The sequence below is a fragment of the Sander lucioperca genome, chromosome 7 (genome assembly GCF_008315115.2).
Source record: "Sander lucioperca isolate FBNREF2018 chromosome 7, SLUC_FBN_1.2, whole genome shotgun sequence".
NCBI classification, from domain to species: domain Eukaryota; kingdom Metazoa; phylum Chordata; class Actinopteri; order Perciformes; family Percidae; genus Sander; species Sander lucioperca.
The window spans coordinates 23,372,340-23,385,816 of NC_050179.1; the positions used below are offsets into that span (position 1 = coordinate 23,372,340).

General features: G+C 41.1%; 1 protein-coding gene across 3 annotated transcripts in view; it reads right to left on the bottom strand.

Moving 5' to 3' along the window:
- Nucleotides 1–13,477, bottom strand: part of zgc:173742 (DNA topoisomerase I, mitochondrial) — a 40,501-nt gene that overhangs the window by 26,824 nt on the left and 200 nt on the right. The window contains exons 1-9 of one of the 3 annotated variants that reach the window (XM_031304956.2): nucleotides 13,378–13,477; nucleotides 12,216–12,356; nucleotides 9,490–9,544; nucleotides 7,709–7,755; nucleotides 4,713–4,829; nucleotides 3,328–3,415; nucleotides 3,077–3,204; nucleotides 2,434–2,549; nucleotides 932–1,053 (exon numbers count right to left, since the gene is read on the bottom strand). The exon at nucleotides 13,378–13,477 is cut by the window's right edge and continues 200 nt beyond it. In XM_031304956.2, the coding sequence (XP_031160816.1) occupies nucleotides 932–1,053; nucleotides 2,434–2,549; nucleotides 3,077–3,204; nucleotides 3,328–3,415; nucleotides 4,713–4,829; nucleotides 7,709–7,755; nucleotides 9,490–9,544; nucleotides 12,216–12,331 (789 nt within the window). In that variant the 5' untranslated portion in view covers nucleotides 12,332–12,356; nucleotides 13,378–13,477. Of the gene's footprint in view, nucleotides 1–931; nucleotides 1,054–2,433; nucleotides 2,550–3,076; nucleotides 3,205–3,327; nucleotides 3,416–4,712; nucleotides 4,830–7,708; nucleotides 7,756–9,489; nucleotides 9,545–12,215; nucleotides 12,357–12,650; nucleotides 12,959–13,377 lie in introns of those variants that run through there. The other 2 variants (XM_031304955.2, XM_031304953.2) reach the window with 2 other exon arrangements.

A 13,477-nucleotide genomic window follows, 5' to 3' on the forward strand; every position in this document is an offset into this window, starting at 1 on the left:
TATTACGATATCCAAAATCTAAGACGATATCTAGTCTCATATCACGATATCGATTTAATATCAATATATTGCCCAGCTCTAAATGGTTCACATTCAGAAATCTGACAAAACCGTTGTAAAGCATGGGAAGAGCTTTTTTTGGAAAATGTTTTCACGTAAATGTCAAATTCCCTTCATTTCATTTTTGGCTGGTAAGCAACCAAGCGGGCCCTATAAATGTGCAAGTCTGTCATTGAGTGAGTGTGTGATGAAGTAACACCATTGGTCTGTCGAGTTGGAGTTTCCCCATTGGCTGTTGCCCAGATCCAACATCGCTCCCCTCTTATCTCTTTACATTGGCTTCCTATCAAGTTCAGGATTCATTTTTAAGGTTCTTGTTCTGACATATAGAGCCTTGCACGGTCAGGCCCCTGTGTACATCTCTGACCTGCTCCATCCTTATATGACTAGTAGGCCCCTTAGGTCGTCTGACCAGGGCGTATTGGTCGTCCCTCGCACTTGACTAAAGACAAAAGGTGACCGTGCCTTTGGAGTGGTGGCTCCGACGCTGTGGAACGCCCTTCCTAGAGCTGCGCGATACATCGTTTCAGCAGACATGCAATGTATTTGCTACAACTTTTTTGCTGCTGGATACAAAAGGAAAACTTGCACCGTTGAAATGTTGAAATCGACCGGAATTCTCCTTTAAGACGGGTGGCCATGTGGGCAATGTGTGTATGTGACGTAATCTGGCCGGGTTTGTCATGGGAAGTGAGGCTCTCCTTATTGTGTGCAGAAAAGTACCGTGCTATGTTACCTTGGTCTGGACTGTTTAACCATAGATATAGAACAAGTAACCTTAATTACACAATAACAGGGTCTGTGGGGAGGCTTTTTTTCCCCCCCTCACAAAACTGACACAATCTAGGACTTTCTTTCTTGCTTGCTTTACCTTCCTCCAATCTTTAAAGAAGTTCTCCCGGAACACCTTCTTGGTGGTGTACTCATGGTCCAACATCTGGGCAAAGTACAACGCCACCTCCTCAGCTGCCGGGCTCAGCTTCACCTTCTTACCTGCACACAAACAAACACAAGCACGTCATTTTAGTTGTATTCAACAGCACAATAAGACATGGTGTTCCTAACTTTACGGCCTCGCTGTCATAACTTACCTGTTACAAAAAACAAAAAACAAACCCAAAGCTTAGATCAAAATCCCACTTGCTATAACACCCACCCAGAGTCCTGTCAGACTAATCCATATATGTACTGTATAGAGGTAGGCTCAGAGACAAGGACAAAGATCTACATTCTGCCCAACAACTAAGCTACAAATAAGTACATGCAAGCACAGCAATTGACAGATCAAACCAACTCCCTACAGGACACTGTTGTGGCTTGACTGCTTAACAAAGCAAAACAATCACAGTCACCAATCAGTGTTTGACCCAATACACCTTTAGCGTTGTAAAGATCCAATTGTGCATGTGTGTGTCCTGTGTTTGTGTGGGCCTATTAACTTTCATCCATAGATCTGCCCACTTCCAACACATCTTGTTTTATACGCAACGTTGTCCACCGTTTCTCTAAATCTGACCTTGCACTCTGGTTTTAATTTCTATGATTAAGAAACTTTCAGAATCTACATAATTCCAGCACGATTTGAAAGCATTTCTAAGAGTTTCTTTTTTTTGTTAAGAGTATAATTTGCCAGTCTGATTTTAAAATGTGTACAGCAGGGCAGATGTCTTATGGCTGTGGAGGGATAGCCCTGCAATTTAACACAAGACTTTTTATTGAACTTCAAAAAGCCTGCCGTTGCGTCGATGCATTTTTAAGGTTAATACTGTCCTGCTGGGTGATGACTCCTCCCTACACAACTAAGCCAGGCCACCATATAAAGGGGGGGGTGGACATGATAACCGTTAAATATGGGGATAACAGCACACATTTTCAGACAGTCTCTCTTGGAAGCCATTCATAGACCCCACATCATAATAAAATCTGTCTAAATTAGCATCCCTAGCACACAAGTACTGCACTCCGTGTTTTTTTAAACGTGGTTTGCTTTAACTTGCATTTTACAAATTCATGTGTATGCATGTAAGTTTATGTGTATTGTTGGTGTATTATACTGTTCCCCGTTATTGTTTATTTTTACGCACTTTTGTGTCACTTTTACTGTTTTCCATCTTATTTTTTTTCCTTTTGCTGCTTTTAATGCAGATTTTGCAGAACGCACAAGAAGGAAAAAAAGAATCCCAGAAAACCATCAAAAAGTGATGTTACTGTGCAGTGCTTTAAATATATGAATTTACTGTGAATGGTCTGGCACCTGAGAGGTACCAATATTATTTCAAATTACAGTGAAAACATGGTTGAGTGTGTGTGAAACTATTTCAACCCTGTTCCAATCACCCTTTCTGACAGATTTCACTTCCATGCTCAACTGACCACCATAGTAGAAGTTAACGTTGTCTGGCAGAGGCTGGTACTCAGGAGGGAAGAAGGGTCCCTTGTGTTCCAGGAACTTCCATTTCACCCCATCTTCATACTTCTCTTCCTCCCACCTGACAGAAAGCAAGATGATGAAGAAATGAGGATGCATTTGACAAAGTGAAAACTGCTGCTTTTACCATGTAGTTTGTGTTTGATTGTGTGTTTGATATTGTGTGTGTGTGTGTGTGTGTGTGTGTTTGTGTTTGTTTAACTACATTTGTGGGGTCCTAAAACCGGGAGTCCAGTATACTTGTGGGGTCCCAACAGCTTTGTGGGGCCAAAATGCTGGACCTCACAAGTTTAAAGGGCTGTTTGAGGGTTAAGACTTGGTTTTAGGATTAGGGTTAGAATTAGATTATGGTTAGGGTGAGGGTAAGGGTTAAGGTTAGGCATTTAGTTGTGATGGTTAAGGTTAGGGTAAGGAGCTAGGGAATGCATTATGTCAATGACGGGTCCCCACAAAGATAGTGAAACAAAGGTGTGTGTGTGTGTGTGTGTGTGTGTGTGTGTGTGTGTGTGTGTGTGCGCGTGTGTGCGTGTGTGTGTGTGCGCGCGCGCGCCCAGGTCAATCAAGATGAAAAGAGCAGCATTTCCTAACCATCTCCAGCGACTCTGCTCCTCCTCCTCTTTCTTTTTGATCTTCACGAGTCTTGCCTCCTCAATCTCCTCTTTTGTCCTCTTAGGTTTTTTGGAGACTGGATGCTCTCCTTCCTCTTTCTTTACCGTCTGTGCAGAGGAGAACACTTGAGAAGTGAATTCAAACATCCCACCGTGAACCGCATTTCCACACTTCATATAGCAGGAGTATTGTTGATGGAGGCAGATTACCTCGGGAAGACAGAGGTTTACCTTTTCTGTTCTTTTCTTTGACTTCTTTTTTTGAGCTTCTCTGTCACTTTCTTCTTCCTGCCCACGTCCCTTATTTTTCTTCTTTGAGCTGCAGGTACCCGGGAGACAGACAGAATACTAATAGCGTACAGAAAGACATGTAGACTGGAAAATTTATGAACTAACAAATTTAAATATTCATACACAAATATTAACATCAGCATTTTTCTTCAGCCAATGTTAGTGAAGCAGGTGGCCTGGATCTTAGAGGGCTATGCCTATTCTCATAGAATATGGAGTTACAATACGTAACTATCGTTTTTGTATGCGCTTCGCCCTCTAAGAGCTGTTGCTATTGGGTTAAGGGCAAAGCTGATGTAGTCAATGCCACCTGTGACACCAAAATCCACAAGCAGATAGCATAGAATAGCTCCTCTTCATTCTCACACTCTACATGTTTTTTCACGTAACAGAATTATATTGTTTGCTTAAAAACCTGATAGCCTATCTCCATGACTGGCCTGCTTAACGTTGTGAGGCCTTGCCGCATGGATTCTGAAGGTGCTCCATAATTAAGATAAAAATCATCATTAATTAATGCAAAGCACATTCCTCATGGACACTCTGGAGCAGGGGGATGGAGACAATGGCTACAGATCTAATAGCGCATCACATGCCGTTAAGTGCGGATAAGACCAAGTGAATCATGGAGACGCTGATGCGGTGCTCCCCTTCTGGGACGGAGACAGCCGCAGTGGCAGGACTCTGTAATCCTCTTCTGTTTCGAGCTCCAGTTCTCCCAACGGGGAGGAGGGAGAGCCGGTGCCGGCTAGAGAACCATCTCTGGAGGGATCCAGGTCAGCGGACTTTTGCCCGCCAAATGGGATGTCTGGGTGTCGCCGCTGGTGGTATCCCTACCTTACCTGACTGTCCGTCGGGCTGCCGGCTCGCCTGTTGCTTCAGTTCCTCCGTTGGTAAGCGGGCGCAGAACTGCTGGCAGCCGGCGGGGTGCCAGCCCGGTGAACGGGGCCGAGGCACGTCTCGCAGCTCGGGTGGAGATCTGGCGGCAGGATGTAGCCGGTCCGTCGATTGGTACACAGGCGGACGCCGCTGTTCTTCGAAGTCTTCAAACTGCTTGTCGCTGAAGAAAAATAGGGAGCGGATCTCAGGTCTCGCAGCTGTAATATACAGTAACTGCAGACGTAAGAGAGGCCCGTGCAGGGCACAAGGGCGCGAAAGAAATCTTCACGACTGCGCACGTGCAAGGGATAAACCCAACAGCAACAGCTCTTAGAGGGCGAAGCCTATACGAAATAGAACCATGGTCTAATATTAGGAAAAGCCTTCATGTACAAAATGCTTTCATTTCAGGGCAATCCACAGCTCAAAGACCTGGCCAGGCTTACGTAGGTGTAGCAGTGGAGTTTGAAGGGCCTTCCATGGGCTCATCCTTAATTCTTTTCCTTTTCAACCCTTTGTTTGCAGTAAAGTCATTATCCTCTGGCTCCTGTTTCACAGACTCTCTAGATCACAAAAAGAAGGCAGGACAGTCATATAAGGCTGAATGAACTTGTCATCTTAATATTGTTAATGGTTGCTTTTTTTATCAGAAGTGTGCTTTGTAGTCTGTGTGAAGTAACAACTATTTTCATATTTATAAAACACACAGCACATGGGAGACTAGGGATGTCACGATACCAAAAATTCAGTAGTCGGTGCCAATACCAGTAAAATAACACGATTCTCGATGCCAATTTCGACACCACGGTTTAAAAAAAAAAAAAAAAAAGGATTTCTAAGATTCCATGTACTTTAACTTGAAACATGAACTTCTTTATTAAAATATTTGAAAAATATCAAAATGTCATAAGACATACAAAACATGTGCAATAGAGCATAGAACAACATAATAAAGTGCAATTAATGGTCATAGTGCAACAACTAGTGTCCCCAGACACATTCCAGACATCTTTTCAAAAGGTAGGCTACTGTGCAAAAACAACAACAGTGTTTCGTGACCAGAGACGTTACAAACCCCGGGTAAATATTGGAGATGTATTTGAAAGATGGAGACAGCTTAGAGCCCAAAAGGACACCGAGTTGGCTTATTTCCTCCTGAACAAGTAAGCATTAGCTTCAGGTTAATTTATCACGGCTACTAGGGACGGGCATTTTATGTCATTTCAACATTTGTGTACTCACATTGAATTACATAGCTAGAGTACCTGAGTTGGTTACTCGCAAAAACAATAGAGACACAGCCAGTAAAGTGATCCCGACTGGTGCTGGCTAACCGTGGCTAACGCCGCCATGCTAACTGCTAGCTAACGTTACCGGAGGAGCAGACAAGCGGGCCACGGTTGTTTACGTGTAGCCTGTTCAGCGGCCGTAGTCGACAACGGTGAGTTATTTAAAGGCAAGAGAGGGGGGAGGGGAGCTGTAAATCAGGAAGAGAGGACCATGAGTTTGCAGTGAACATGCCGTTTTTTTTAGGTCGGGTAGAATCTATCTCCGTTGACTCTCGTTCATAGTTTTTCAAAGATATGGATCGGAAGCAGAAGGGCGTGACTTCGGCCACTTGTTTGTGACCTCCTACTTCTGAATGTATCGACTGGAACACTCTGAAGCGTATACTGCCCCCATCAGTTCCGGAAGAGGCGCAGCACCGATGCTGCTAACACTGGCATCGTCGCTAACGGTGCTTCAAAAAAAATGGCAATCGTCTGTGTTTTGTCATTTTAGAACCGGAAGGTATCGCAAGCATCGGTTCTCGTGACATCCCTATGGGAGACTGCAGCTTTAAAGTTTAGTTCAGAGTATAACAAATATATCTTAAAAAAAGTTTAGTTCAGAGTGAAATAAGTTACCCCTCTAAAACCCTGCACATTTGACTCCATTGGGATCCTCCTTTCTTTAATATGGTTGTACGCATTTCTAAGCTGTCATTCTGTTTTTTCTTATTTTTGTGACATTTTGAATTAGCCCGTACTCAACAGGCTACTAAGAAAGTAAAAGCTTAATGGCTCTCTTTCACTGCTGGCTACTGTATTAGGACAAAATTACCCTGCGTAATACAGATAGAAAAAAATCCTTAACCACACAATGATGACACATTGACCACAAGAAATCACACATAATTATGGTAATCAAGCAACATTAACAGAACCGCAAGGATAATGACATGATTACAGCCATTAGAAATTAAAAAAAATTACACAACTGGAAGCTTGGATTTCCCTGCAGTCAGGAATTGGTGGGTAGAGAAATGTTCCATTTTTTAACGTCATCTTTTACAGTGTACGGCTGAATATGGACCAAATACAGCCACATTAACTAAATTGGTTTCCAACAGGTTCCCTTTGCAGAAGGCTTTGTAGACTGTTCCCATCAGGGACAAAGGGATTTATATATGACATGTGAATGCAGAAACCCCACTGCCTGCCTGTAGGTGTTAAAATGCGTCACAATCATATTCATGCTGACAAATGTAACATGCTCGCATACTTCACAGTAGGCAAACTACTTAAGCTCTATTTTCACTACAAATTGCACATATGGGAGACGCCTTTAACTTTCTCCCGGTTCTCTTTTTGTTCTGTTCAGTTCAACTGTTCAATGTGGAGAGAGGGAAACAAAAGAGCGTGCGTAGAAATGGTCTTTTTTTTTTTGCTATACTGCACCACTGAGCAAAATCCATAAAAAGCTATACAAAAGAAGGGTGGGTCACTGCGTCCATTGACATTTACGGTGTGTGGTTCTAATAGCCTTATGTTTCTTCCCTAACTCTGCTGCGAGCCCCTAACTTTCCTCCCTGCATCAAACCCACTCGACTAGCACGGTTGCCACCTCAGTCTTTCAGGAGGGGAAAAAACCCTTAAGGGGAACATTAAAAGCCAGAATTTAGCAAAATAGTTTTTCCAACTGACATCTCCTTTGAAATGTCTCTCGTCATATTGGGTTGGGTTAAGTCCACGTCTGGGAAACAATCCATTAACAACCTTGTAGAAACACTGCTGTGAGACAGATTTGACACAGCAGGCCTTCGGCCAGCTTCTGCCATCCCGGCGACACCCTGCTGAGCATCCAACTACTCAAACCATGCATTGTCATTTATTACTTTCCTGACAAGCCACAGATACTTGGCTTCAGTGCAGAGTAAAATTAATTTTCTGTGAGACAGCTTAGTACATTGTATAAAATGGGAATGGCTTCTGACCAGGTCCCTTAAACATCAAAACACAAGAATTAATTTCCATCACCTCAGGGGGGGAGAAGGGAAGAAGGAAAAAAAAAAACGGAGAAAAATAAGATTTCTGGTACTATGACTCCGTGGTAGCTTGTCAGTTTATTATCACAACCCTTAATAAGATACGGTCTACTGGTGTGATAACTTCATCCCTACCTGGGACTGCTGGCTGACTCCAAGGTTTCAGTCTTAGGGGTCTTGACCTGAGGGCAAGACACACATTGAGTTCAACACAGCATAACTGCTATGCAAGAACATGCACACAGATGGCACAGTAACCGTCTTCATGCTTATACAAACAAAGGGTATGCATGAAGTCTTTAAACATTCATACAAGCACAAAGGCCACATCTTCTGGCTCCTGGTGAGTACAGTAATACACGTTTCACATCACATTTTAAATCTTAAAACATGTAAACGTCTCCCCAGTCTTGCCAACCTTTGTTTTACGTAAACACTCTGCACTCTTCAAACTTACCGCTCCCAAAGTGCATTAAGTTCCTGTTGTCTTTATGTTGGAAAAAGAAAAACGGACAGCAGAGAAAATGAAACAGATATTGGTCTGATGAAGTCTTGTAATCTACACTACCGGTCTCACAGCACGCATCTCCACATCACATCTCAATATTCTTGGACAATTATGTACAATAATAATAATAATAATAATAACAATAATACAGCTACATGTGCAAAATGTGCTATTTATTCACTGCTACTACTTATTATTCACAAATGTACTTATTTATGTTCGTACTGTATTCATGTTGACACTGGGCACTACAATAGAATTTCTACAATCCATTTTAAACTATCTTTTTAACCTACACTTATTTGTAACCTAATCTCACTTTACTTCTACTTAACCTTTTCTTATTTATTTCTTACAGTAGCTATGTTACTTTATACTCTTATTGATTTGCTCTTTCCTTACTCTTATTTTACCTTGAATTCAATAAAGCATTCTGATTCTGATACTGTGCTGAAATAAAAATACAAAACATGTCATGCAAAGTCCTTTATCTGAGGCTCTTGGTTAGAGGCTGGAATAATTTAGATAAGAGTAAGATGATTACTTCAAGTGCTCCGGGTATTGGTATACATGTGAATATTCCCTGCCAATGTGGGAATGAAATAGCACAGAGGTAACCTAGTAGGACAAGCTGCTGCACGTACTGCAGCTGCGACAGTCTGAGCTGGGGTCACTGGGTAACTGGGGCTGGAATCTTCACCCTGCTGCTAATTTCAGACAGATCACGAGTTATGGACGGACTCGCATGACCGTCACAGTCCTTCCCATGATCAAGATGACACTGAATTTCCATTGAGATGTTCTAAATTGGCCTCAGACTAAATAGGACAGCTGGTCAGATTTAAGTCACATCTAGGCTTGTGCAGTAGCCTGAAAACCAGTCGAAACTGCTAGCTCATGTTTCATTCGCTCTAGCAAATACGCCTGGCCCCCATCCCATTCAAACAGATTTCCAGAACCTGGATGGGCCACACCCAGCCGTAAATGTCACACGGGGCGGTTTTAAGACTGACTGACAGAGGAGCGTCATGATTGAACATGCTGTTCAAATACGGAACAAGATTATGCTACAGTATTGCATATTTCTCACCTAAAATGTGTTCAGAAACACATTTTAGTGTACCGTTTAGCTGCAATTTGAGAGTTTGTGACATGGCCGCCACTTTTTCCCTGCTTCAAAAAACGGACCAAGCACCGCCCAAACTCGCATGTGTCAGTCAGAGATACGTCGTTCCGTTGCTCTGGTTGGTTGTAGCTCTATCAATTGCGTGCAGAGTCATTTTGGTCTGCACCGTTGACAACGCCCATGGAAACTGAGAGGTACAACACGGATTTGCATTTGCGAATTATTCTGACGATGCCAGGATAGCTGTGCAGTATTGAGAGAAGAACAACATTTGTGATTTACCTTCTTATGAGACTTTCCATTATGCGTTCTCTCTGTAGATGTTGTTGACTTCGCACTGCTCATCAGGATGTCATGATGGGACGGAGGAAAAGGAGAGGGAAAGAAAAAGGCTTGTAAGCGATGCAGTGAGCCTATAGAGAAGCCGATAGAGAAATATTGCAGAACTGCGAGAAGAAAGCTGCTTTTTATTTTACTATGACGTGACATGACTGACTAGGCCTCTAAGAGACAGTTAGAGCAGCGCTTTTATCAAATTCAGGCTTAACGTGAGAGCATATTGGGCTGATGATCGATTCATGCCTTTGCCTGGTTAGTATTAATCTAGTCAGACAACGCTATAAAATGCCCCCCAACAAGACAAGCAGTATCTCAGAGGATCCCTCTACAGCTCTGAACAGCTTTCTTTTCGGTTTGACATTTTCACCCTTCAGGGCTGGGATGATGTTACATAAAATTGAGCATCAATTATTCCCCATCTATGTATGTAGGGCTGGGACGACAAGCTTCTGTCCCGATTCATATACATGAGTGCCGATTCGATTTGTATTGTGATTTTCATATATTGTGATTCTAGAAGTACTGAGTATTGCGATTTTCTTTTCTTTTAACAAAACAAAAGTTGAATGATACACTTCTAGAGACAATATATCATGATACATTTCTAAAAGCTAATTGTTTTCTAAGAAGAATGCACATCACATGTCAGTCAGAAGAAGAACATAACATGTCATATCTGTTATGCTGGAAACGGATATGATGTGGTCACCATCAGCAGTACCATATAAACAGAAAATATTTAGGTGAATCACTGGTAAATAAATATATATATATATATATATATATACATATATATATATATATATATATATATATATATATATACACATACATATATATATATATATATACACACACACACACACACACATACACACACACACACACACACAGTGCTGCTCATAAGTATTCATACCCATGGTCAAGTTGACTAAAAAGAGGAATAAAAAAACCATCTTTTGGAAATTGATCTTAATGCCTTAATTAAAAAAATGAGGAAAAATCCGACCTTTTAAGGACACCAATTTTTTTGTGAATTAATAATGTATTGTAAATAAATAAATGTTCTTCCTTAAAATACAGGGGCCATAATTATACATACCCCTATGTTAAATTCCCATAGAGGCAGGCAGATTTTTATTTTTAAAGGCCAGTTATTTCATGGATCCAGGATACTATGCATCCTGATAAAGTTCCCTTGGCCTTTGGAATTAAAGTAGCCCCACATCATCACATACCCTTCACCATACCTAGAGATTGGCATGGTTTTATTTCAGTTAGCCTAATAGCTGGTTTGGTTTGCATTGATATGGATCTTCTCTCAGTTAGCTATTAGGCTAACTGAAATAAAACCATGCCAATCTCTAGGTATGGTGAAGGGTATGTGATGATGTGGGGTTATTTTAATTCCAAAGGCCAAGGGAACTTTATCAGGAATCATAGTATCCTGGATCCATGAAATAACTGGCCTTTAAAAATAAAAATCTGCCTGCCTCTATGGGAATTTAACATAGGGGTGTACTTACTTATACCCCCTGTATTTTAAGGAAGAACATTTATTTATTTACAATACATTATTAATTCACAAAACAAATTGGTGTCCTTCAAAGGTTGGATTTTTCCTCATTTTTTAAATTAAGGCATTAAGATCAATTTCCAAAAGATGATTTTTTTATTCCTTTTTTTAGTCAACTTTAGCATGGGTATGAATACTTATGAGCAGCAATGTATATATATATATAAAAAATATTGATTCTAGGGAAAAGAATTTTAAAAATATCTATTTTTCCCCCCACCCCTATCTGTTTATATGTTTGAAATCCTCAATTTTGAACATCAGACTAAGGCAGTACAACATTTAAAGCAAGAGGCCCTTTCATGCTCAGGAAAAATTGTTCCATGAGTCTTGTAGCTGATGAGGATAAGCTGAAGCTTAATCAGTAATTTCGTCAGTGTGCCATGAAATAACATGAGGCTAGCTGTCAAAGAAAGCTGCCTGCTCGACTGCCAGTAGCGCTTCCAGGTGTCTATTCATCTCCCTGCTCTCATCAATTACACAAGCCAATGACAGATCACTCCACATTCATTTGTCTGCTCACATATGCATGGTAATAAACGCATCAGATATCACGGTAAATTAATGTATTCATATGAAGATGAAGTACCCACCCACTGTACTCTGTGAAATTAATGCATGCTCAAATGCCACCCGCCTGCTCGACAGCTCAGCCAGCGTAGCATTCTCTCAGTAGCACTTGTGTGTGTCTGTCCATTAGTAGCACACATAAAGAGTGCCATATGCCTCTCACTCTCATCTGATTTATCACCATTGCAAGAATTTTTCTTTTTTATCCAAATTATTTTGTCTCCACATTTCAACAACATGAAAGGCAATGCTACCTGGAGGATCCATGCAAAAAAGCAGCTTTGATGTGTGGCCTAAGCTGATGCTGAACAGATGTTGGATGTGCTGCAGTCAGGTCACATACATATATTATTAGAGAGCTGCTCTAACTTGACAACTATGACAGGGTAACTAAGCAGCTAACTTATTTTATAACGGCACTTGATGGAATAATGATTAAGTGCTAGCTAAACTGTGTCTGTCAGCAAACAATGTATCTATCCATCTTTACGTCCTTAACGTTAACGTTACACACAAGACTCACCTGTACTTGATCGTATCTCCCCCGGGACCAGCGCTTTCAGAGTCACTCAGCTTTTTCAGTTTCTTTGCTTTGTGCTTGGCCTTCCCTTCTCCTTTAGCGTCCTTCTCTCTTCCCATCTCTCACATGTAACGTTAGCTACCTCTGTAGTGAACAGTGAACATTATATGGTTGGAAGCAAATACACTTACTGCTGGGAGAGAAAAAAATTCAGAGTTCACAATAAAACGTTATTTTGACCGTTAAATTATGAGCGCCCTGGAAATGTTTGGCTTTTCTAAGTTAGCCAATTAGCTAGCTAACTGTTAGCTAACGTTAGCCAACGCTGGCAGAAAAAAAAATACGTTAACTTTAACGTTAGGGTAATAGTTAGCTAACTAAAAGCAATATCTCTTATTCCTCGATGGGAGAACATTGCATGGCTAGTGGAAATCTTACGTTAGAGGACGAGCTCACTACTTGCAAAGTCGACAAACACTGGGCTATAATTCGTGAAAAATACAAACTTTTTAGGCGGTTCAGTTCACTTGATGGACACAGCGGAATCTCCCCTGACTTTTGCTAGCGTTGAGCTGAGCCCATGAACTGAGCACGCGTCAATTCCAGCTGAATTCTGATTGGCTGAGGAAGTTTCGAGAGTTGCCAGGTTGGGTGGTGTTATCGGTGTCACATCGTAATCTGTGACCCGTATGATTCTGTGACCTGTTTTCACGGGAGCATGAAAATGGATCATCTAATATAGCATTAATTCAGTTAGAAGGTGAAAATATCGAACAAGAATAGGCGTATTAGGTATACATACATTTCATTTTCTTTGTTTGAAAGTCCGGCCCCAGAGTGTCTACTAAGAAATTCTGGCCCTTGGTAAAATGTAGTTGATGACCCCTGATCTAGAGCCTAGACTGTAAAAATAATGACTGACTTAGGCATTTAAATTAGCCCATTAGCAACACAATTATATATTAATTTTAACTTCCCTTGACAAAAAAATGAAACATTGACATATAAAAAAAATAATAAGGTCATTGCACCTTACAGAGACTTTTAATATTGTCATACTGCTATCGTAAAAAATGCAGTTGATGACATGATTGAGTGGCCTATAATTAATATATCCCAAGTATTTATATGCACCGACACAGGACAGATGCTTGGTGTTTTTTACCTTGGATGATGGATTCAAGTACAGGAGGAGGCTTTGACATTGTGGAAAAGTGCTGTCTACGGGTTAAACCATAGAAATAAAATGGATTAATTTAAAGCCT